This window comes from Belonocnema kinseyi, chromosome 4 (assembly GCF_010883055.1).
Source record: "Belonocnema kinseyi isolate 2016_QV_RU_SX_M_011 chromosome 4, B_treatae_v1, whole genome shotgun sequence".
Taxonomy (NCBI): Eukaryota; Metazoa; Arthropoda; class Insecta; order Hymenoptera; family Cynipidae; genus Belonocnema; species Belonocnema kinseyi.
The window spans coordinates 28,111,736-28,137,010 of record NC_046660.1 but is presented as its reverse complement, the minus strand read 5'-3'; the positions used below and the strand labels follow the sequence as shown (position 1 = coordinate 28,137,010).

Genomic DNA, 25,275 nt, shown 5'->3' with positions numbered 1-25,275 from the left:
GCGGGGCGAAAGTAAAATCAGTGGGGCGAAAATAAAATCAGCGGGGCAAAAATAAAATTAGTGGGGCGAAAATAAAATCAGCGAGGCGAAAATAAAATCAGCGGGGCGAAAGTAAAATCAGCGGGGCAAAAGTAAAATCAGCGGGGCGAAAATAAAATCAGCGGGGCGAAAGTAAAATTTGTGGTGCGAAAATAAAATTATCGGGTCGAAAGTAAAATTGGCGTGGCGAAAGTCAAATTTGCGGAGCGAAAATAAAGTCAGCGAGGCGAAAGTAAAACTTAGTCGATCAAAATTCGAGGCGCGAACAAAGCTATTGTAGGAAACATATTCCTAAGATTCCAGAGTCGACATATATATATAAAAAGACAACTAAAAAAATATATATATTTTGTTAAAAAGTTATTCAACTTTTAAGGTAGAGAAAAATTTAATCTTTTCTTAAAAATTTATCTTTCATGGTATAAAAGTCATCTTTCTTTGTAAAAAATGATTTTTTTTCTTATTGTCTTGAAAATTCAAATATTTGACAGAATTTCAAACTTTTTGTTTCAAAATTCGACCATTTAATTAAAAATGCATCTTTTTATGCTGAAAATTTAACTATTTTATCTTTTATGGTAGAAAAGACATCCTTTTTGGTTGAAAATTGATCTTTCTTGAATGAAAATTTATCATTTTGGTTGAAAATTCATTTCTTTGACTAACAATAATTTTTTAAATCGAAAATTAGCCATTTTTTTGTAGAAAATTAATCTTGTTGGTGAAAATTTCATCTATTTAGATAAAAATTCATGTTTTTCATTGAAAAATCAACTACTTGTTTGAAAAACAAACTACAATGTAAAAAATTTTTCCCTTTAGTTTAAAAATTCATCTCCTTTTGTGGAAAATTATTGCAATTAGTAAAAAATTCCACAATTTGGTAAAAAAAATAATCTTTTTGGTTAAAGATTCTTAATTTTAGTTGACAATTAATTTCTTATGTTGAAAATTAAATTGTCTTGTTTGAAAATCGTTGTTTCTTGGTTATACGTTCACTTTTGGACTGAAAATTTAACTATTTTGTAGAAAACTCGTTTCTTGTTTTGATTGAAAATAAATTTTTTAACATAAATTATTATTATTCCATTTTTTGCGGAAAATTGTACCTTTTTAGTGGAAAATTCATATATTTCGTTGAAAATTCATTTTCTCGGCATAAAATTAATCTTCTTGGTTGACAAATCACATTTTTTTATGTTTCAAAATTTATCTCTTTTTGTAAACAAAATCAGATATTTCTTCATGATTTGCAATTTTAGTCGAAAATTTAACTCTTTTGTTAAAAATTCGTCTTTTTGGTTTGAAAATCGTAGAAAATTCTACATATTATATTAAAAATTAACTTTTTTATATAAGATTAATATTTTTGGTATGAAAATTGAACAATTTGGTTGGAAATTCACGTATTTTGCGAATTTTTAACTAAAATGGATGACTATTTTTTAGTTGTTAAATTTTCAACAAAATAGTAAATTTTTTCACCCCAAGAACTTTAATTTTGTATCGAAAAAGATGAATTTCCAACTATTTTCACCGAAATTTCGGTACAAATAGCTGAATTTTGTGGATATACACACTTCGTTTCAATTATTTAAAAAAATTTCGACAAATAATAAGTATTCCATTGTTATTTATCCCTCAAAATTTTACATTTTCACTTAAAAATAAAAATTTGTCAAGCACAACAATTATAATTTCAACGTTCCAAGTTTAAAAAATCTCTTCGAAATTTTAAAGATTCAAGGTTTTCTATATTATAAAATTTAGTTTCAAATTCTTTACTTTTAAATATTTTGATTTAATTTAATCGTCTTAAATTAACAGTAAAATATTACTAAATACTAAATCGCTATTTTTTAAACTTAAAATTATCAAATTGAGTGGGTTAAAAATTGAATATTTTAGACTGAAACAATATTTTAAAAATAATAAAATTCTTTAATAACGAATATATCATTCTGAAGCTATTTTTATGTTCAAAATAGTTTATAAAGTAATTAATTTATTTACATTTACAATTGATAAAATAAAAATGTTTTTATCCAAAACTTTCAACTTGAAATTCTTTAAACTAAAAATGTACACTTAAAAATAAAAATGGCAAACTTTGTAAGTAAAGGATTTTAAAATTACGCATTGTAAACTGAGTGACGCCATAATTAAAAAATCTAAAAATTCAGGTGATTATTTTTTTAACTGTTAAAATCGAATTTGGACAGATTTTTCTTCAGCAAATTTGTAAAATTCCCAGTAAAAAAAAATGCACTCTCATTTCCCGATCTCAAAAAATTCTTGGTCATTTCCCCGATTTTTTCCAGTGAAAAAACTTTCATATCTTTTTGGTAGAAATACAAATGTTTGGTTAAAAAATGTGACTGAAAAATCTTACTTTTAACTCAAGTTTTCACGAATTATCATCTTCGTTCTTTTGATTTTTAAACTATGAAATTAAGGGTAGCCATAGGTACAAAATCTTGAAAATACGGTACTTTTTTAGGGACCGGTCTCTGAGACTGGAAATCGCCAAAAAAAAAAATCGAAAAAATAGTCTCAACAGCTTAGTGAATCGGATTGTTTTATTTCTTCAAAATTTCCGATAGTTGATAAAGTCAAGAGTGTATTTCTTACCTTTGGTATTTCGGATGCTGGAATTAGTCACTCTTGAAATTCGACGACCAATCAGCGGACTCGAGTATAAAAGCCTTCGGAGCGAAAAACGTGGAAAAAATCGTCGAGGTCTAGAGCCGACATTGCAGCCTCCTGCTCCTGCTGTTCCACTTTCGCCTTCCTTGAGCATTCTTCAAAATTACTTATCCTGCTACAAATCTTTAATCATTTCGTCTCCTTTTACCACGTCTGCGAAGGAAAATAGAAACCAATCTTCAACTTGTTGATACACAAACACTTATTCTCCTTATACACACAAAATTTCACTTCAATTATCTCAAGATAAAGACTTTATTCTCAGTTCTAATTTCTTAAAAAGGTCACTTTTTGTAATACCGGATTACCATGAAAGATCCGGGTCATTATTTACAACAATTAACATCTCTCGAAACTCGAGGCAAATTGAATGCATGAAATTAATGAAGAACGTTTTGTGAAATCTTTTTGTGCAGATGAGTCACGAGTACGTGAAACTTTCTCGCTCAGAATGAACACATTTTCACAGTAAATCTCATTAAAAATGCAGTTGAGGTTAGGAAAAGTGTTTTTTGCTAATAATACCTGATATTCTAATAAATAGTTATAATTCTATTGTTTAATCTTTAGTGGAAAGTACGGTCGGGTCGTGTTGAAGTTGAGTTGTTGAAATTGAAACACAACAGCTGATGACTTGCTCCTACACATTCACACAATTAGAGACATATGTTACCCACACCACCCACACAATAGTCCGTTCGTTAGAACCATGAAGTCTTGAAAACTACCTAGAGTGGAAACGCACGAGTGAATACGCACGGCGATTAAACGCCACCTTGGTGTTGGGTTTGGTAACTTTTGGACCAATTTTCAATTCGATTTTTTTCACTTCAACCAAGAGCTCTTAAATTCCCGAGAATTTAGGTTCAAGTTATATAACCGAGAATATGACAGAATTCAGGAGAAATTAAAAGAATTTAAGAGAATTTATGATTTTTAACAATATTTCTATTGTTCAGGTTAAATCGGCGATTGAATATAAATTATTTTCTAGCCCAGACATATTCAGGAATTACAGTGTTGCATATACAAATTTAAAAACTTCAAATGCAATAATTTATTTCAAACAAAACAAAGTTTTTTCTACTTTAGAAGATAACTCTTTAACAAAATACTGGCATTTTCAACAAAATAATTGAATTTTTAACATAATAGTTGAATATTCAAACTAAAAAGCCAAATTTGAAACGAAAAAGTGTCATTGTTTATATTTTAATTTAAAAAAGAATGAAATTTATACGACAAAAGAAAAGAATTTTAAAACCAAAAAGACGAATTTCCAACAAATAAAGATTTTTCACTCAAAAAATAAATAAAAGTTTATCTAAATTATTGAACCTTCAAACCAGAAGACAAATTTTATTTACAAACATTTAATTTTCAAACAAAAAATATGGAAAAGTTCCATTTTCTGTTAAAAAATGAATTCTAAACAAAAAAATAAGTATTTTCCACTAAACAGTTAAATTTTTAACCAGGCATAAGCCTTCAATACAAAAAATTTCACAATGTAGTTTAACTTTGAATCAAATAGTTGAATTTTCAATTAAAAGAGATTAATTTATAACAAGATAATTAAACTTTTAACCAACGATATAACTTTTCAACTTAAAATATAAATCTTTAACAAAAAAGCGATTTCTTAACAAAGCGATTCAACCAAATGTTTTACACAAATGAGTTGAATTACCAAGGAAAGAAGAACGATTTTTAACCAAAAAGTTGCATTTTCATACAAAAAATGATATTTATGCTATAACAGATGAAGTTTTAAATCAAAAAGATAAATTTTCAAAAAAATAGTTGAATTTTCTGTTGAAAAAGATTTTATTCGAATTTTCACGAACAAACGATTTTTTAACCAAAAAGGATGACTAACAAAATTGTTGAATTCTCTAGCAAATAGTTGCATTTTTATCAAGAAAATTTTAATTTATCTTAAAGCAGAAGAATTTTTTATGACAAAAAAGTTGAATTTTTGTAACAAAAAAATAAGTTTCCACGGAAAAAATTGAATTTTCAATGCAAAAAGACGAATTTTTTCAACCAACAAGGATGAATTTTGGACAAAATAGTTAAATTCTCTACCAAATAGTTGCACTTTTATAAAAAAAAAAGATCAATGTTGTACTAAAACAGATGAATTTGTAATAAAAAACAAATTTTTTTTTTATAAGTAGAACTTTCATCCAGAAAATATTTCAGTTCATTTTTCAACACCAAAATATAAATTTTCTACGAAATAGTTAAATTTTCAAGAAAATAGTATAATAGCTTAATTTTTAACCAAACACTTGCATTTTTATCAAAAAAAGATTTAATTTCTGCTAAAGCAGCTAAACTCTAAAATGAAAAAGACAAACTTTAAAAAAAAAAAGAGTTGAATTTTCAACCGAAAAGTTAAAGAAAAAATGCAATTTTCTATTAATTGATATCTTTTCGATAAATATTCATCTCGATGCTTAACAATTCATATTTTTGGACGAAACAAAATTTTTCGGTTGTAAATTTCACTAAGTTTAAAAAAATTCGTTTTTCTTTTCTCAAAAATTAATCTTTTTAATTTAAAATTCAAATATGTTTTTAAAAATGTATCTGTTCCTTAGAAAATTAACCTTCTTCTTTGCAAATTCATTTTCTTTTATTAAAAATGCATTTCTTTAGTTGAAAATTCAAATACATTAAACAAATTTAATTACTTTGTTAACAAAATTTTTTTTGGTTGAAAATTTATTTTTCAGTTGAAAATTCGATTTTTTTGTAGAAAATTCATATTCTTGTTTTAAAATCCATTATTTTTGGTTGAAAATTTAAGTATTTTATTAAAACTTTCTCTTTTTGATTCAAAATTATTTTTCTATCTGAAAATTAAACTAAACTATTTCATTTTTTGTTAATTTTTTACTTGTAAAATTAATTTCTTTCGATGACAATTGAACTATTGTTTAAAGTTTTTTGTACTTGATTCTTCAACTTAAAAATTAAGTATTTTATTTAAAATTGGACTTTTTCGTTTAAATTTAACTGTATTTTATTCAATATTAAAATCGTTTTAGGTAAAAATATCAACTAAGCAATTTTTCGTTAAAAATTCATCTTCTTTGAGTGAAAGTTGTACTACTTTGACTATTTACTTGAGAAGTAATTTTTTGTTTAAAGTTTCATTACTATTCATTCTACTGTTCATCATTCTATTGAAAAATTGGCTTTCTTGTTTGAAAATTAATTTTTTAACAGAAAATTTATAAGATAGATTTTGTATCAAAAATGACATAGTAGTTCAATTTTTAACCAAAATTAAAATCGTATCTTTAAAATGAAATTTTCTTCTTAAAGAAAACGAATTTTTTAAAAAAATTTTAAATTTTCAACTGAAAACAAAAATATTTTCAACCAAAAACGGAATAATGTAATTTTTAGATAAAAAATTGAATTTCCAAATTAATCTTCGGCAAAAAAAATAATTTTAAACAAAAACAAACAAATGTTCTATAGAGTAGTTGCATTTTCAGCCACAGACATGAATTTTCAAATAAAAATTTAATAGTTGATATTCCAACCAAAATATATTTTAATATTAAATAAAAGATGAATTTTAAATGAAATGACTTCATTTTTAAATTTAAAAATTAATTTTCAAACAAAAAATTTGAATAAAACAGTTAAATTTTAAACGAAATAAATGAATTTAAAACTAAAGAAAAATGTGTAACAAAAAATGAAATAGTTTAACCAAAAAGATGAATTTTCACAGAAGAAGAATAATTTTCTACATGAAAGTTGAGCTTTCAACTAAAAAATTAACGTTTAACGAAAAAAATATTGTAAACAAAGTAGTTATAATTTTCAATTCTGTAAATTGAAGAATCAATCAACGGATTAAAGAATTTTCAAAATTACATCATTTTGGTCAGGAAAAATTAAAAATTTAACGATTTTTTTTTATAAACTGAACACGTCTTAAAGTACACGATAAATTATTTTTATTTTTAATAGTTTAAAAAGCATTAAAATTTTCAAAATTGAAAAAAATTATGTTTTAAAATCCTGCCAAATTAAACAAATTTACGTAAAATATTTGAAATTTATTAATTTCAATTTATTAAAATTCAAAAAATTTGACTAACAAATTCACTTTTTTTTTAACGAATAATTAAAATTGTAACGTTCAAAGTTTAGTTTTGAATATTTTATTTATAATTACTGATTCCGAATCGTTTTGTAAAATCAATTATTCTTCCACTTTTGATCCTTAAAGTTCAGTTCAGTTTTGAAGGTCATTAATTAATTTATACTCATAGTTAATCGAGTGAACATGTTTTTTATAAAAAAATCTTCGATTTCAAACGCTTCTAATTTTTAATTGTTCAAGCGTTCTAAACTGAATGATATCCTAATTGAAAAGCATGAAAATTTAACTAAAAAAATTAATTCACTGTTATATCCCGGTTGTATAAAATTCCCGGTCCAGCGGCCAACCTGAATTAGTTTATTTCACAATCACTACTTGTTCAGAAAAGTTCAAGAAGGAAAAACCTCATAAAAATGCTGTCCAATCGAGGAGGATTACTGCGGATTATCCCAGATTATATCTGATTACTCTGGATTATATCTATATTAGAATTACACTGGATTATTTAAGATTACTTTTTCCTGCATGGGATTAACTTTTAACGAAAAAGTCGAATTTTCAACCAAACAGTTACATTTTTAACCAATAAAATCAATTTGTCGTTAAAAATGGAATAGTTGATTTTTCAGTTAAAAAACTAAATTTCAAGCAAAATTTAAAAAAAAATAATCTTTAAACAAATAGTTAAATTTGCAACCAAAGCTGATAAATTTCCATCTAAAATGACGAATCTACAACTGTAATAGTTAAATTTTCAGTTTAAAAATAAACTTTTAAACAAGAAACAACGATTTCTCAATTCCGTTTTCAACCAAACAGACAAATTTTGAACAAAAAAATTACTTTTGAATAAAATTGTGAAATTATGTACAAATAATTTTGAACCAAGGAGATTACTTTTCCACCGAAAACGAAATAGTTAAATTTTTAGATAACAATTTGATGTTTAACAAAAAAAACTAATCTTCGAAAAAATAGTTCGGTTTTCAACCAAAAAGATGAATTTTTAACAAGCATTATGAATCATCAACTAGAGTAGTTAAATTTTTCGTTGAAAAATAAACTTTCCACCAAGAAACAACGATTTTTTAACAAGATAATTATATTTTCAACATATGAAGTTAATTTTAAACCAAATTGTGGAATATTTTACAACGTTAGATTAGTTTTTAAACAAAATAAATACATTTTTAAACAAAAAAATGCATTTTGAACAAAAAAGACGACTTTTCAACAAAATACATCAATTTTCAACCAAATAAATTAATTTTCAACTAAAATTAATAAAAAAAATGCGGCTTTCAGCAAAATACATAAATTTCCAACAACAAAAAAAATACATTTTCAACTAAAACTGATGAATCTTCAACTGGAATAGTTAAATTTTCATCAAAAAGATCAATTTTCTATCAAAAAAGGAAAATTTTCAACAAAATATATGAATTTTCAACCAGCAAATGAAAAGTTCAATTTTCGGAAAAAAAACATAATTTTTTTCAACTAAAAACGTGGAATATTCAGCTGGATCAATTCAATTTTCAATAAAAAAATTAATTTTCAACCAGAGATGAATTTTCAACTTATATGAAAAATCTTTAACCATAAAATTACTTTTTAAAACAATCGTTCAACTTTCAGCTGAATTTAAGCCAAAAAGACGACTTTTCAACTGAAAACGATTTTTTTCGGTCAACCAAGAACATTTATTTTCTAGTAAAAAGAAATTTTTTCAATAGAAATTTTAAATCAAAGTTTTAATAAAAGAAAAAAATTCCCAGTTCTCAAACATTTTTCACAGCAATGAAATTTAAAAAATCGAACGCTATTCTAACTTTTTTTCCCTTTAAAGTAATAAACAATAAACAACAAATTAAAGCATTGAAAGTAGAACTCTTGAATTTTAAACTTTAAAAATTGACATTTATAAGTTTTTTAATTAAAAATATGTATATTCAAATGCTCAAAAATATGAAAGGTACTGACGATTTTCAATTGAACCATTTTTAAATGAAATGGAGATGAACTAGAAAATTTAGAATTCTATCTATTATATATTTCAAAGATTCAGATTAAATACCAAAAATATAAATGCAAGTTAAAATTTTCAATACTTTGAATAAAAGAATGAAGCAATGACCTTTACAAATTTTCAAAATTATATTATTTTAAGTAATTTTAAGCTGGACACATAAAAATTGAAAAACAATTTTTTTAAGTTAACAGTTCTTAAATAAGAAGTTAAAAATTGTTCATTTTAAAACGTTTAAGCATCCTCGAAAAGTCTTCAAATTCTTTTTCAAAATCTTGAGAAATCAAAAAGTGGTTTTGAATGCTTCCAAATTTAAAATCATTTTTGCAAATTTTCAGAACTTTTACATTCATTTTAAATCTAATTGAATTTTCTCTAAAACTTTTAGAAAATCCTGAAAAACTTTTAAAATCCATAAAATTTGAATTTATAATTAACAATAGAACATTTATTATTTGTAGAAAAAATCTGAGCAACTTTAAGAGATATTTAGAAGTTTTAAAAAGATTCACGTTAAATTTAGGACTTGAAATTATTTCAAATAATTTAAACGAACAGTGTGTACGAAATTTGGTGCAAATACTCACAGCCGGATAGAAAGTAAAATGTAGATTTTTGCAAATTTGAAACAAAAATGTTGAATCTTTTTAAAAATTGTAAAAGGCTTCAGAAGAATAAAAACATTTTCTTAAGATTCCTAGAAAAATTGAAAATGGTTTTTCATTTTGAAAAATTATTGTAGCAGAAAATTTAGAAAGACTTTAAGAGATTTCCAAAATGATCAAAAAAGAACCTGGAACATTTGAAGTTTTTTTTTATAATTTGCAGGATTTTCTAAAAATTTTAGGAAAAATTCGATTAATTTTAAAACATATTTAGAAGTTTAAAAATAATTGTAAGCCACTTCGTTTAAATTACTTAAAATAGTTTCAAGTTTTTATTTAATTTTGAATCTTTTAAAAACTTCTAAATGTCTCTTAAAAAACTCAAATTTTTTCTACAAATCATTAATAATATAAAGGAAGAGCTAAAACTTTAAATTAAAAATATTTTATTGATGAAATATTAAAATTCTTATTTAAAAATAAAATTATCGGATTATACGATATATTGATTTCCATTTTTATGAAGTTTTTCGAGTTGAAAGAGTCACAATCTGGAAATTCTCAAATTTTTAACGCATTTAGAATTATTTCTTCAAATAAATAATTGTTAAACATCAAAACTGCACTTTAATTATTTTAAAAACGGTTGAAATCGAATTTAGGCAAATTTTTCTTCTGAAAATTCGTAAAATCCGGAAGTTTCCGGGTTTATAAAAATGCACGTACAATTTCAATTTACCAGATTTCCCACTCACTTCATTTTATTATTTAAAAAATTATATGAGATTAAAAAGAACATAAATTCAATTTTTCACTGCAAAGTCTATCCTCACAAAACTATACTTGAACCGAACCTGAATTTCAGGAAAATCGAGTTTTAATGGCTGTGGAATAAAATTATACAATAGGCATTAAGCATTGTCAATAAATAATCGCTCTGATCTTGTTCACTGCATAATATTAAACTGACGTCAATGCAATTTATGTCTTATAATTAATCGGTTTATGGAAATATGACAAATTATTATTTGCTCTCACGCGATTGTTGTTGACAAAAAAAACCATTAAGAGTTCTCTGACGTTCTTCTCATAAAATTTGAAGCCCATTATCATTTTTATCGTTCATAATTCATAATAAATGCAGTTACGTGTTTGATTAATTAATTATTTTAAATCGTGTTTTATAAAATCTAGAACTTCACTAGTAGTCTAGAGCGAGTAATAAAATATTTCCAGTAAAAGTGTAAAAAAAAGAGGGCCATTAATCCCATTTATAATTCATTTGCATATCCAGTTATAACTGAAAACTGGGCACTTGCCTAAATGCCTTTCACAATTTGGTTTGATTTTTTTTCTCCATATTTTCAACTGGATTTACAAATTAAGATTTTTAAGTTACATCTACATTTTTATTTTTGTTATAAAAGCGCTAAAAAGCGAATAAAAATAGCGGAAAGATTAAACATTTATTTTCAAATTTAGAAAAGAATCTTTTTATAATAAAATGTAAAATTGTTGAATAATATTAAAAGATTTTTGCCATTATAGTATTTAATTTTAAAAATTTTATACAGTTAGGAGCCGTCCATAAACTACGTTACTAACTTCCCCTTTTTTTAAACAATTCTCCTTTATTCTCTTCTTTTTAAGAAACTTTCCCTTTTTCGCTTAAAAGCGAGCAGAATTAATATAGAACCAAATAATAACATTCAACTATTTTTAGTTGAAAAGTCTACAATTATATTTTTCGTTTGGAATTCATCTCGTTTGGTTAAAAGTTTTACTATTTGATTTAAAATTTAATTTTGTCTATTTGGCTAAAAAATTCAACTACTTGGTTGGAAGTTGAACTACTTTATTAAAAACCCATTTTTATTTTAGATTCACTTCTTCCGTTGAAAATTTAAATTATCAATGAAAATTATTTTCTTTGGTTAAAAATTAATTATTTATCAAAAAATTTAACAAATCCAGTTTTTTATTAACAATTCTTTTTGGATTAACAATTTAACAATACCGGAAAAAATAAACTGGTTAAAAATATTTTTTTAAACAAAATTCAACTGTTTAGTAGACAATTCATCTTTTTTTTGCAAAATTCAATAATACTTTTGACAATTTATGCCTTTTGTTGAAAATTCGTCTTTTTTAGTCAAATATTAATCTTTTTAATGGAAAATTTGTCTTCTTGGTAGAAAATTTAACGATTTCGTTGAAAATGAACCTTTTTGTTGGAAATTCATATTTTCAGGTGGAAAATTCAACTGTTTTGCTGAAAATTCATCTTTTTGCATTAACAATTGAACAATACCGGAAAAAATAAACTGTTTAAAAATATGTTTTTAAATAAAATTCAACTGTTTTGTAGATAATTGATTTTTTCCCTGCAAAATTCAATAATAATTAAAAATTCGTCTTTTTTAGTCAAATATTAATCTTTTCAACGGAAAATTTATCTTCTTACTAGAAAATTTAATCATTTGGTTAAAAATGAACTTTTTTGTTGAAGATTGATATTTTCAAGTCGAAAATAAAACTATTTTGCAGAAAATTAATTTTTTGGCTTCAAATTAAAAAATTCCGGAAAAAATAAACTGGTTAAATTTTTTAAAAATAACATTCAACAATATAGTTGACAATTTATGTTTTTTGTTGAAAATGCGTATTTTTTTAGTAAAATATTAATCTTTTCCAATTCATTAATTCAACAATATTGTTCACAATTTACGTTTTTTGTTGAATATTAATCTTCTCAATAAAAAATTTGTCTTTTAAGTTTGAAAATTTAACCGTTTGGTTCAAAATGAACTTTTTTGTTGAAGATTGATATTTTCAGGTCGAAAATAAAACTATTTTGCAGAAAATTAATCTTTTTGGCTTCAAATTTAAAAATTCTGGAAACAAGTAACTGGTTAAAAATCAATTTTTTAAAATACAATTCAACTGTTTTGTAGATAATTCGTATTTGTTCTTCAAAATTCAACAATATTGTAGACAATTGATGTTTTTTGTTGAAAATTCGTATTTTTTAAGTAAAATATTAATCTTTTTAATGGGAAATTTATCTTTGTAGTAGAAAATTGATCTTTTTTTGTTGAAAATTCATATTTTCGGGTGAAAAAGCAAATTGTTTTGCAGAAAATTAATCTGTTGGGCTTACAAATTTTAAAATTCCGCACCAAATTCAAATGATTAAAAACTAAATTTTTTGGTAAAAAATGCAACTGTTTTGTAGATAATTCCTTTTTTTTCTTACAAATTCAACAATATTGTTGACAATTTATGTTACTTGTTAAAAATTCGTCTTTTTTGGCAAAACATTAATATTCTTAATAAAAAATTGAACTATATGGTTAAAAATTAATCTTTTTTTATTCAAAATCAAACTATTTGGTTGAAAGTGGAACTACTTTGTTAAAAATTTAAATTTTTTATTAAAATAAAAAAAAATATATATATATTTGGTGGGAATTTAATTATTTATAAGTTAAATATTCAACTATTTTGTGGAAAATGTATTTTTTTTTAAATAATCGTTTTAGTTGAGGGCTTAACTATTTAGTTAAAAATTCGTCTTTTTTGGTATAAACTTTTATTAAAAGGTTTAAAAGTTAATTACACTGTTGGATATTCAAATATTTGGTTGAAAATTAACTTGTGTGTTAAAAATGCTTAAAAAATTAAGAATTTCGGAAAAAATTCAACTGTTTAAAAATAAAAAATTTTGTATAAAATTCAACAAAATTGTTGACAATTTAGGTTTTTTGTTGAAATTTCGTATTTTTTGGTAAAACATTAGGATCGAAAATTTATCTTTATAGTTGAAAATCTAACTACTTGGTTGAAAGATGAACTATTTTGTTCAGAATTCATTTTTTTTCAATTTCAAATTTCATTGAAAATTTAATTCTTTGTTGGAAATTCATTTTTTCTTCTTCAAAACTTAAATTGTTCTCTGAAAAATTTTTGCTTTACAAGTCGAAAATTCAACTATTTGGTAGAAAATTCTTGTATTTTTTTTTAAATTTCATCCTTTCGATTGAGAATTAAACTATTGCTTGAAAAAATCCTGTTTTTGGCAAAAACTTTTATGACTTAATTGCAAAGTCAATGATATTATTGAAAATGTAACAATTTTGTTAAGAAGTCATATTATTTCAATATTAAACTGTTTTATTGAAAAATAACTTTTTTGTTGTTGAAAATTCATATTTTTGGATCAAAGATTGAATTATTTTGTAGAAAAATCGTAATTTCAGATAACAATGTCCAAGAAAATGAAAGGTTTAGTTTAAAATGATTTTTGTTTGTTCAAAAATCAGAATTTTTCTTGAAAATTTAACTGTTTGATCCATAATTTGTCTTTTTTAATTCTAAATTCAACAATTTGTTTGAAAATCCATGTTTTTTTTATAGAAACTTGGTCTTTTTGCTAAAATATTTATCTTTATGGTTGAAAATTTTAATATTTGGTTAAATTTTCTTAACTTTTCTGGTTGAAAATTTATCTTTTTTTTACAACTCTAACTTTGTTGTTAAAGATGCTTTTTCTCATTTTTGTCTAAAAATTGAACTTCTCCATTTTTGGTTAAAAATTAATCTTTTACATGTTGAAAATTTTATTGAAATTTGTTTCATTTAATGATTATATTTTTCGTTACAAATTATTCTTTTTGGTGGAAAATTTAACTATTATGTTAAAAAATAGTTTCCTTTTGTTTATAATTTTGATTGAAATTTCATTATTTTTATACAAAACTCGTCTATTTTGTAAAATTAAATTGTTTTTGATTTAAAATAAAAATATTTTCCGATGAAAATATCAACAATTGTATTTTTCGTTTCGAATTCATTTCTTTGGTGGAAAATGTAATTTTTTTGTTGAAGATCAATTTTTTTCGCTAAAAATTGAAGAATTGAATTAAAACCCAATTATTCTGGATGAAAATTTTCTTTCGCTTATCCAATTATTTTATAAAAGATGAAAAAATGTTTATAGAAATAATTGTGTCATATTTTCACAACGATTTATGAGAATGTTTTGCATAAAAAGCAATTAAACTAAAACTAAAATTTACATAAAATTGCGAATCTATGATTCGATTAACAGGATGCATAAATATAAACAAAGCCAAACAAAAAAAATTGCACTTCACAAAACTATTAGAAAAATTATCTTAAATTTAAGAACAAAATTGTAAATTTGATGAAAACTAAAGGCCGTAGACTTTTTTGAGGTTATGTAAGAACCGTGAAAAAGCACTTGCAACATTAATCAGCGTTATTAATAATTGTAAATAATTTTCTTTTGGAGTCAGCACTATTTTGAGTTTATCACGCTTCAGAAGTTCTTGACAGATCAAACCTCAACCTCACGCAATGTCGTATATGTACACTCAATCATTAAAAAACATTACAAACTGCTGAGAAAAAGAATAGTGAAATAGGTCTAGTTTTTTCATTTCCTGGAAGTCTGTGATATAAATAGTACAAAAAAATAAAAAATTGACAAACCTTTCAGTACTGGTTTAATATTGCGCAATCCAGAAATAAGATGATGTTCACATTCACTGGTTTACAAAAGAAAAGGGAAGAAGAATGAGAAGAAACGTACAAATTAGAGCCTAGTTGCAGTATTTTGAACACTTTGAATGGACAGTAGCTCAAAAATTCTTAACAGAAACAAAGAAATCTAGAAACAACTAGAAATTAACAAAAATATCAGACTTTTGTTTTATGTTTTTTGACACGTTTATACGATGCGAGCTGTCCACCACGGTCCACTACTCCACTCCACTCACTCGCTCACTCCACTGTTTCACTGTTCTTTGCTGTCTGGTCTGGTTGTCTCTCTTTTTCTCCTACCTGCTCCAGCTATCCCCACCACTTCTTTTTCATTGCGCAACCATTTTGCGCATTATCGCGCGAATTTCAAAAAACAATAGAAAAAAACATGCCTCTGATTGAAAATTCAACTGCTTTGTAGAAAATTCCGCTTTTTTGCTTAAAAATTCTACAAATCAGTTGATTTTTCTTTCCTTCTAATGTGAAATATCTTTTCAATCAAAAATTCCCATTTTTGTTTTGAAAGTTTAACCATTTGATTGAATTTTTTCTATCTTGACTGAAAAATCTTTTTTGATTGAAAATTAAACTAGTTGGATTAAAATTGAACTACCTTGTTAGACAGTAATTTTTTAAAAATTAAACTGTTCAGTTGAACATTTGTTTTTCGTTTGGCTGCAAATTAATATTTTTGCTGAAAATTCATTTTTTTTTTTTAATCAAATATTTAGTTGAAACCTACTTTTTTGTTGAAAATGTACTTTTTTTGAGAATTAATGTTTTCATGGTAGCAAATTCAACCGATTTATAGGAAGTTTGTCTTTTTGACTTGAATTTTAAAGAATTAGGTTTCAGTATTTTTTTCTTTTTTTCCATGGAAAATCTTTCTTGGTTGACAATTCGTCTTTTTTGTTTGAAAATTGTAATATTTTATAACAACTTTGAATCATTAGTTAAACATGAACTTTGGCGGGAAAACTCGTCTTTTTGTCTTGAAATTTTAAGAATTAAGTCGACTTTTTTTCTGAAAAATCAATCATGGTTGAAAATTCATCTTTTTGATCAAACTTCAACTATTTAGTTCAAAATGTACATTTTTGATAGAAATTAATATTTTTGTGGTTGCAAATTAAAATTTTTTGTAGAAAATTCGTCTTTTTTATTTTAATTTTCAAATAATTTTCAATTTTTGTCCTTATTGACTGATAAATCTTTCTTGGTTAAAAATTTAACTACTTGCTTCAATATTAAACTACCTTAGTTAAAATTATTATTTTTTTTAACAAAGATTCATCAATTTTAATTTGAAATTAAAATCGATTGGGTTAAAAATTAACCTGCTTGGTTTAAAATTCATCCTTTTGGGTTGAATTCAACTTCTTCCCCATAATTAAAATATATTTTGGGTAAAAACTTAATTATTTTATTTCTGGTTAAAAATTTATATTTTACAGCATAAATTTAACTAGTTTGTAGAAAATTTGTTTTTTTTTTTTATTTTGAACATTGATTTCTTTAACAGAAAATTCAACAATTTTGATGGACTCTCATTAATTTTGTTGAAGATTAATTTTTTTATTTAAAATTAATTTTTTCACAGAAATATCAAGTTTTTAGTTAAATATTCATTATGTTGATAAAAAAAACAAGTTTTTATTTTATTGGTGAATTCTAGTGTTTTTTATTTAAAATAAAAATATTTTTAGGCTGAAATGTCAACTTTTCTATTTTTTGTTACGATCTTCTTGGTTGCTAATTGAACTACTTTGTTAACATGTTTTTTTTTCTGAAACTTTTTTTTTAAACAAAAATTCAACTATTTGCTTGAAAAATCATTAATTTGTTAAAAAATTTTCTTGGTTATAAATTAGCAGTTCAATTAAGAGTTTATTGATGTTGACAAAAGATCTCTTTTTTGGTAGAAAATTAAAATTTTGCGTAGAATTATTAACATTTTTGGTTGAATTTAACGGTTTTTGATTTAAAATTAAAACAATTTTTGGTTGAAAACGAATTTACTTGGTTGAAGATTCTTTTAATGAATCTTTGTTAAATATATATATATTTTGCTAAAAATTACATTTTGCAATTGAAATTCATTAATTTTATTGATCATTTTTATTTTTGGTCGAAAATTTATCTTCTTTGCTGAAAATGAGTCTTTTTGGGTCGAATTAACCTATTCTTCATTTAAAATAAATTTTTTTAAATAGCAATTGTTGTTTTTCATGCAAAATAAAAATATTTTTAAAAGTTCAATTGCTTAGTTAAAAGTCGAACTACTTTTTTTTTAAACTAATTTTTTTCATGAAGATTCGACTTTTGGTACCGAATTCATTCGTTTAGTTGAAAATTAGTCAGTTTTTGTAGAAAATTAATTATCTAGTATGAAAATTTGTTCTTTTTTAGTTAAAGATTCATTTTTTTTTCAAAAAATAGTTTTGTTTTTTTCTTATAAGTTTTTATTACTGAAAAAACAATTTTTTAGTTGAAAATATATTAATATGGTTGAAAATTGATCTTCTTTAATCGAAAATTTTACTTTTTGGTTTAAAATTTAACTATTTAGTGGAAAGTTCGCCTTTTTGTTAAAAAAAAAAACAACTTATTACTGCAACTTCAGATTTCTAGTTGAAAATCCAAGTATTTGGTTAAAAATGAATTTAATTTATTGAACATTCAATATTTTTACTGAAAAAAATTAGGAATTTGAAGAGTTTTAAATTGCCCTACAGTCTCCCCTCTACTTATTTTCTTCTGCGCATCAATCACGCGCAGGATCGCGCGAATTTCAAACACACATATTTCAAAATCATAATGGACAGTTGTTTACAACATTTATAAAGCAAAATGTGTATAAGCTTAATTAGACGGATCTTTTATGTCTATACAAATACTACTATTAAAAGAAAATGCTAAAAATAGATGTTTCCATTTTGTGGATGTACCTTTCAGTGAAGAACCAATCAGAGGAGAAGGACCCCTCTACGAATTAAAATCGAGAACGAAAAGAAACAGAGGAAATGGCGTTTTGAGTCAAAACTTTTGACGTTTTCTGTCATCTTCTGTTATACATTTTCAGGTTAGGATTTTCGGAATACTGAAAATAAGTGAAATATTTTCGATATTTTTTGTAGAATATTGAGGAGTTTGAAAATAAAATATTAGAAAAATGTCGTCGACTCATCGAGAAGCTATTCAAAAACAAATCCAACAAGACTGGGCGAATCGAGAATACATCGAGGTTATAACAGGCAGTATTAAGAAGATTACAGATTTCCTCAATTCTTTCGGTAAGATGAAAATCAATATTTTTACAAATTAGGCAATGTTTTGTCGGAACATGTCCTGATTTTCTGATTTTTTGTTTGCTTTGTCCTGATTTTTCATGCCCGAAAACGAAAATTCGCGATTTTTAATTGAATTTAAAAATGTTAAAATGTGTGGAATTTTATTAAAGTTATTTAAAAAGAAAGGAAAATGTTGAATTGCCTACAAAAATTGGAAGTTCTTGTTTGAAAATTCGTCTTTTACAACTTTTATTCATTTTTTGTCCGAAAAATATTTCTTTTTTAAAAATTTGTCTTTTGCCTTGAAAATTTCACTATTTTTGCAAAAGATTCCACGTATTAGTTCAAAATCAAATTTTTGTTAAAAACTAACTAGTTAAAATTTAATTTTTTCAAATAAAGATTCATGTATTTTGATTTAAAATTAAAATATTTTGATTTTAAATAAATAAATTTTGAATATTTGTAATTTGAAAATTGATTTCTTTAACAGAATTAAACAATTTTGTTTAAGTTTCATTAATTTTGTGTAAAAATTATTTTTTTTATGAGAAACATCAAAATTTTGGTTAAAAATTAATTTTCTTGATCTAAAATTCGTGTATTTTTCGTTGAATTCAACTGTTTTTGATTTACAATAAAAATACTTTTAGTCTAAAATTGATTGATTCTTTTTAATTGAGAATTTATATTTTTTGGTAGAAAAGTAATTTTTAGGTTTAAAAATTAATCTTTTGATTCGAAAATTAAACTTTTTGATTCAAAATTCAGATTTTTTTATATTAAAGATTCATTATTATATTTGAAAAATTATTTCTTTCGTTAAAAATTTAACTATTTTGTTAAAAAATATCTTTTAAGGTAGATTATTAATCTTCTTAAAGAAAAATGCATTTTTTTGGTTGACAATTCATTTATATGGTTGAAAAATTCAACTATTTTTTAAAATTAATTATTATAATTTTTTAATAATCAATAATTAATGTTTCGTTTTTATATTAAAAACTTAATTTTTAAATTGTGAATATAACTATTCCATTTTGAATTGAAATTTTATCTTTTTTAGTTGAAAATTCATTTATTTGGTTAAAAATTAACCTTTTTTTTTTTGAAAATTGTGTTTTTTATAATTAAAAAAGAATTCTTTTAACTGTAAATATAACAATTCAATTTTTTACTGATAATTTATGCTTTTTCATTGAAAATTTATGTATGTTGTTAAAAAATGTCTTTTTTTCTTTGTTAACAATTAATTTTTTTAACTGAAAATAGAAATATTCTAATTTTGTTTGAAAGTTGATAGATTTTAGTTGAAAATGTATATTTTTGGGTAGAAAAGTAATTTTTAGGTTTAAAAGTTCATCTTTCTGTTTGACAATTGAACTTTTTGGTTCAAAAAAATTCCGATTTTTTTATCAAAGATTCATCATTATATTTGAAAATCTATTTCTTTGATTCAACATTTTATTATTTTGTTGAAAATTATCTTTTGTGGTAGAATATTAATATTCTTAAAGAAAAATGAATTTTTTTTGGTTGAAAATTCGTTTCTTTGTTTGGAAGTTAATTTTTTAGTTTGAAAATTCATGTACGTTGCAGAAAATTTATCTTTTATTGTAGGATATTAATATTCTTCGTGAAAAATTCATCTTTTTGGTTTACAATTCATTTATTTAGGATTTCTTCTTGTATTTTGTAATAATTAATAACTATTTTTTCGTTTTTACGTTTGAAAATTAATTTTTTAAACTGTAAATATAAATATTCCATTTTTGTTTGAAAATAAATTTTTTCAACTAAACATTTAACTACTCCATTTTTTACTGAAAATGTAGGCTTTTTATTTGAAAATTCATGTATTTTGTTAACATTTTTGTTTTTCTGATGAAAATTAATTTTTTAACATAATTAAAACTACTCCATTTTTGGTTGAAAATTGATTTTTTTTTCAGTTGAAAATTTATATTTTTTGTTTCGAAAAGTAATCTTAAGGTTAAAAGTTCATCTTTTTATTCGAGAATTGAACTTTTTGATTCAAAATTTAGGGTTTTTTTTTATTAAAGATTCATCATTATAGTTGAAAATTTTTTTCTTTGGTTAAAAATTTAACTATTTTGTTTAAAATTATCTTTTGAGGTAAAATATTAATTTTTTTGGTGAAAAATTCATCTTTTTGGTTTACAATTCCTTTATATAGTTGAAAAATCGAACTATTTTTAGAAATAATTCTTATAATTAATAAGAATTAATTAGAATTTATGATTGATTCTTGTATTTTGTAATAATTTATAACTAATTTTTCGTTTTTATGTTTAAAAATTAATCTTTAAAACTGTTAATATAACTATTTCATTTTGGTTTGAAACTGATTTTTTTTAGTTGAAAATTCATGTATTTTGTAGAAAATTCGCTATTAATTGGTTGAAAATAAATTTTTCAACTAAACATTTAACTGTTCTGTTTTTACTGAAAATGTGTGCTTTTATTTGAAAATTCATGTATTTTATTAAAATTTTTTGTTGCTGTTGGAAATTAATTTTTTAACTGAAAATAGAAATATTCCATTTTTCGTTGAAAATTTATATTTCTTGACAGAAAAGTAATATTTAGGGTTAAAAGTTCATATTTTTGATCGAAAATTGAATTCTTTTTTTTCAAAATTCAATTTTTTTTTAGTTTTCTTATTCTTGTATTTCGTAATAATTAATAACTATTTTCTCGTTTTTATGTTTAAAAATTAATTTTTTTTAACTGTAACCAAAAAATATTATTTTTTCACAATGTAGTTAATATAAAGTAAATATTTATTTCCAAAAAATAGAAACATAGTGCATTTTTAAGCAAATACATAATTGGTTTTTCAACCAAAAAGATCAATTTTCAACCAAAAATTGAATAGTTTAATTTTTGTTTAAAAAAAAAAACTAGTTTTTAACCAAAGAAGATTAAATTTCTACCAAAATAAATACATTTTTAAACCAAATTTTACATCAATTTCATCAAAAATTTAAATAATTTTAAATTATTAAAAGATTTCAAAATCTTGAAAGGAAAAAAAAATTCTCGAGAAACTTTAGAAGCTTTAAAAGAATTTTGAAATTTTACAAGTTAATAAATAATTTTTATTAAAGTCCTTTGGAATATTTGCCAGATTTTGAGGCAATTTTCTTACAATTTGAATAATATTTCAAAAATTTAAAGAAAAATTCGAAAGAGCTGAAAATATTTATAGGAATTCAAAACTTTTTAAATAAATCTAAAATATTTTACGACATGGAAACATTTCCAAAAATTTCTCAAATATTTTTCATTTCTTTCAAACTTCTAGAAATCTTAAATATCTTTTAAAAAGTATAAAATTTTTCCTAATATCTTGTAAAATCCTGTCAAATAAATTTTCAACCTAAAATGTATTAGTTATTTTTATAATTAAAAAAATTAGTTTATAACTAAAAAAACAAATTTTCAAAAAAATATAGTTCAATTTTTCAATACAATAAATGAATTTTCACATATAAGGCAAAATTTTTCACCAAAAAGAATAATATTCTACCACAAAGGAACATTTTCAACAAAATATTTAAATTTGTTAACCAAAAAAATGAATTTTCAACTAAAATAAGAATTTTTTAATGAGAAAAAAATTAATTTTCAACCAAGAAGATTCATTTCCTACTAAAAAAGAGAAATATTTAATTTAAAAAAAAAATTTTAACCTAAAATGGAATAATTGTATTTACAGTTGGAAAAAATAATTTTTAATCCTAAAAAAACAATTATTAATAAAACTGGTTAATATTTAATCAAATAAATGAATTTTTATCCAAAAAGGTTGATTTGCAATAAGAAGATTAATATTTTACACCAAAAGACAATCTTACACAAGATAGTTAAATTTTTAACTAAAGAAATTAATTTTCCACTAAAATGACGAATCCTTAATAGAATAAAATAAATAAATTTCCAACCTAGAAGATTCATTTTCTACAAAATAGATGAATTTTTAACAAAGAACATAAATTTTCAACTAAAAAAGATGAAATTTTCCATTCGAATTGAAATAGTTATATTTACAATTTAAAAAATTAATTTTTAATCATGAAAACGAAAATTTAGTTATTAATTATTACAAAATGATAATAATTAGTTACAAAAATAGTTTTTTTCCCCTTTTTAGTAGAAAATTAACCTTTACGGTTAAAATATTAAATTTTTTGTTGAGAATTAATTAAATTAATTTTTTACGGGTTCATCATTGTTGTTGAAAATTCAGCTCTTATTGAAAATTAGTGGTTTTTTGGTTGAAAATTAATTCTCTAAAGAGCAAATTTTGCTATTCCGTTTTTGGTTGAAAACTAATGTTTTTCAATTGAAAATTCCACTATTTGGTAGAAAAATCACGTATTTTATTTAAAAAATCCGTCTTTTCCGATAAAACAATTAATCTTCGTGATAAAAAATAAATTCATTCAACTAAAAATTTAACTACTCTAGTTGAAGATTCATAATTTTAATTTGAAACTTGATTTTTTTTTTAGAAATTTTATCTCTTTGGTGTACAATCTAACTACTTTTGTTGAAAATTAATGTTTTTCGGAAAAAAGTATACTATTATATTTTTAGTTAAGAATTCATATTTTTTCGTTAAAAATTTAAATACTTATTTAAAAAAGCAATTATTTTGTTAAAAATTCAAATGTTTTGTTGAAAATTTGTCTTTTTCTTTCAAGATTAATTGTTTTGAAATTAAATTATTTACTGAAAATTTATTTATTCCATTTTTTTGTTGAAAAATTTTCATTTGTAAGATAAAAATTTTTGTTTTAAACCTAAACTACTTTTTTTTAAATTAGTCTTTCGTGGTAGAAAATTAACACTTTTGTCAAAAATTCATATTTTCGAGTTGAAAATTCAAATGATTTTCTAGGAAGTTCATCTTCTTGGATTTCAAATTGTAAAGTTGTCTTTTTGGTTTGAAAATTAATCTCTCTTGGTAAAAGTTTGATCGTTTTTGATTAAAATCGCAGCTGCTTGATAAAAAATTAATTTTTTCAAAGTGAAAATCTAAAAATTCAATTTTTATTTATAAAAGCATATTTTTCTCAATTGAATATTAAACTACTTTGCTGAAAGTTAATATACTTAATTAAAAATTAATTTTTTGATTAAATATTTATCATTTTGATGGAAGTTCAGCTTTTTGTTCAAAAAATTCATCTATTTTGTTTAAAATGCAATATTTTGACTTGAAACGTTTTAAATTAAAAGCGTTTCAAATTTAATTTCTTAATATAAAACCCACATTAATCCACTTTTAAATATGTAATGCAAAAAAAATTTAATCTAATTTTATGCGTAAGAATTAAAATTGGTATTATTCCACTATATATAGTTTTGAAATTTATATAAAAATAGTTATAAAACTGAAATCTATTTACATTTTTTCCGAAAAAAATATTTTTTGGATCAATTTTATTTAATTTTACGCGGACCATAAGACATAAAAAAAATCTATGATTTGAAATTTATAAATATTTTCGGTCGAAAAAAGGAGTGATTTGGTTTCAAATCATTATATAAAATTTGTTTATTAGAACAAAAGCTTTTCGTTACCAAAAAACTGTAATTTAATTGTTGCAGACATGTCTTGTAGATCAAGATTGGCAGTTTTAAATGAAAAGCTCACAACTCTCGAACGAAGGATAGAATATTTGGAAGCACGAGTAAGTATAAAATATTAATTACGATTATTTATTAGTTAATCAGAAAATAATTTACATTATATGGTATTTAACTCTGAATATAAATTATTTTTAGGTGACGAAAGGGGAAACTTTGACATGAGTTCAGACAAAATAGCTTTTACATACATTATTTACTCAACTTTTTTCTAATTTTTAAAAATGTCTACATAAAATTGTATATATGTTCGTTCAAATTTTAAAGGGACTAAATAAAAATTGATCATTCAATATGTGAAGAGTAATACAGAGCGAATGTGAGGCAATGCAATTTTATTCCAATTTTTACCTTTAGTAATCCCAGTATTCGCGGATTAATCCACTACCGGAACTATTTTGTTAGAAAATTATGATTGGTTTTGTTACTAACTAAATTTTCTTTGCTGAATATTTTATTTTTGATTAAAAAATAATCTTTTTTGAATTGAAAATTAATTTTTTTCGATAGAAAATTAAATTTATTGTTGCAAATTAATGTTTTTCGGTTTAAAATTCAAGTAACTGTTGAAAAAAATCTTCATTGAAAATTTGTGTTTTTTGTTATAAATTCGTCTATTTTGGGTTTAAACTTGAACCACTTTGTTAAAAATCGATTTTTCTGATTGCAGATTCTTGATTTTAGTCGAAAATGAATTTTTGACTGCAAATTTTAATATTTATGATAATTTTTTTGTAGAAAAAAATTTTTGCTTAAAAATTAATTTTTTTGGTTCAAAGGTGAACTATTTTATTGAAATTTGTTTGTTTGTTGAAAATTAATTTTTTCTACTATAAATTTTACTATTGGTTGAACAATAAATCTACTTTGTAGAAAATTTGTTGTAAACTTTTTAAACTTCGTTAGAGATTTTTGTTTAAATTTGTAACTGTTTAATGAACATTTTTATTTTTTGGATTGAAGATTTTTGACTTTAGTTTCTTGGTTGAAAAATTAATTTTTTTGGTCAAGAACTGTAATATTTCCTTGAAAATTTAAATATTTTGTTGAAAATGAATTAACTTTGTTTAAAACATTTACTTTCTGGCAGGAAATAATTATTTTTGTCCGAAAAATAATTGTTTGGTAAATGACACATAATTTTATTGGAAAATTCATTTGTTTGATTGAAAATCTAACTATTTTGGCGAAAAATCGTTTTTTGGTTGAGAATTTATTTTTAAGTGAAAA

At 23.0% G+C, this 25,275-nt stretch overlaps 2 protein-coding genes across 6 annotated transcripts in view; one reads left to right on the top strand and one right to left on the bottom strand.

Moving 5' to 3' along the window:
* Nucleotides 1-15,301, bottom strand: part of LOC117171662 (E3 ubiquitin-protein ligase RNF19A-like) — a 63,221-nt gene extending 47,920 nt beyond the window's left edge. For 2 of the 5 annotated variants that reach the window (XM_033359169.1, XM_033359174.1), the window contains exons 1-2: nt 15,026-15,301; nt 2,671-2,898 (exon numbers count right to left, since the gene is read on the bottom strand). In XM_033359169.1, the coding sequence (XP_033215060.1) occupies nt 2,671-2,839 (169 nt within the window). In that variant the 5' untranslated portion in view covers nt 2,840-2,898; nt 15,026-15,301. Of the gene's footprint in view, nt 1-2,670; nt 2,899-3,270; nt 3,409-15,025 lie in introns of those variants that run through there. The other 3 variants (XM_033359171.1, XM_033359170.1, XM_033359172.1) reach the window with 3 other exon arrangements.
* A 2,789-nt stretch (nt 15,302-18,090) lies between these two features.
* LOC117171554 (probable protein BRICK1-B) lies at nt 18,091-24,346 on the top strand. The gene is made up of 3 exons (XM_033358981.1): nt 18,091-18,369; nt 24,007-24,089; nt 24,184-24,346. The coding sequence occupies exons 1-3, from the start codon at nt 18,249-18,251 to the stop codon at nt 24,208-24,210; spliced, it is 231 nt and encodes a 76-aa protein (XP_033214872.1). The 5' UTR covers nt 18,091-18,248; the 3' UTR covers nt 24,211-24,346.
* Nucleotides 24,347-25,275: the final 929 nt, after the last annotated feature.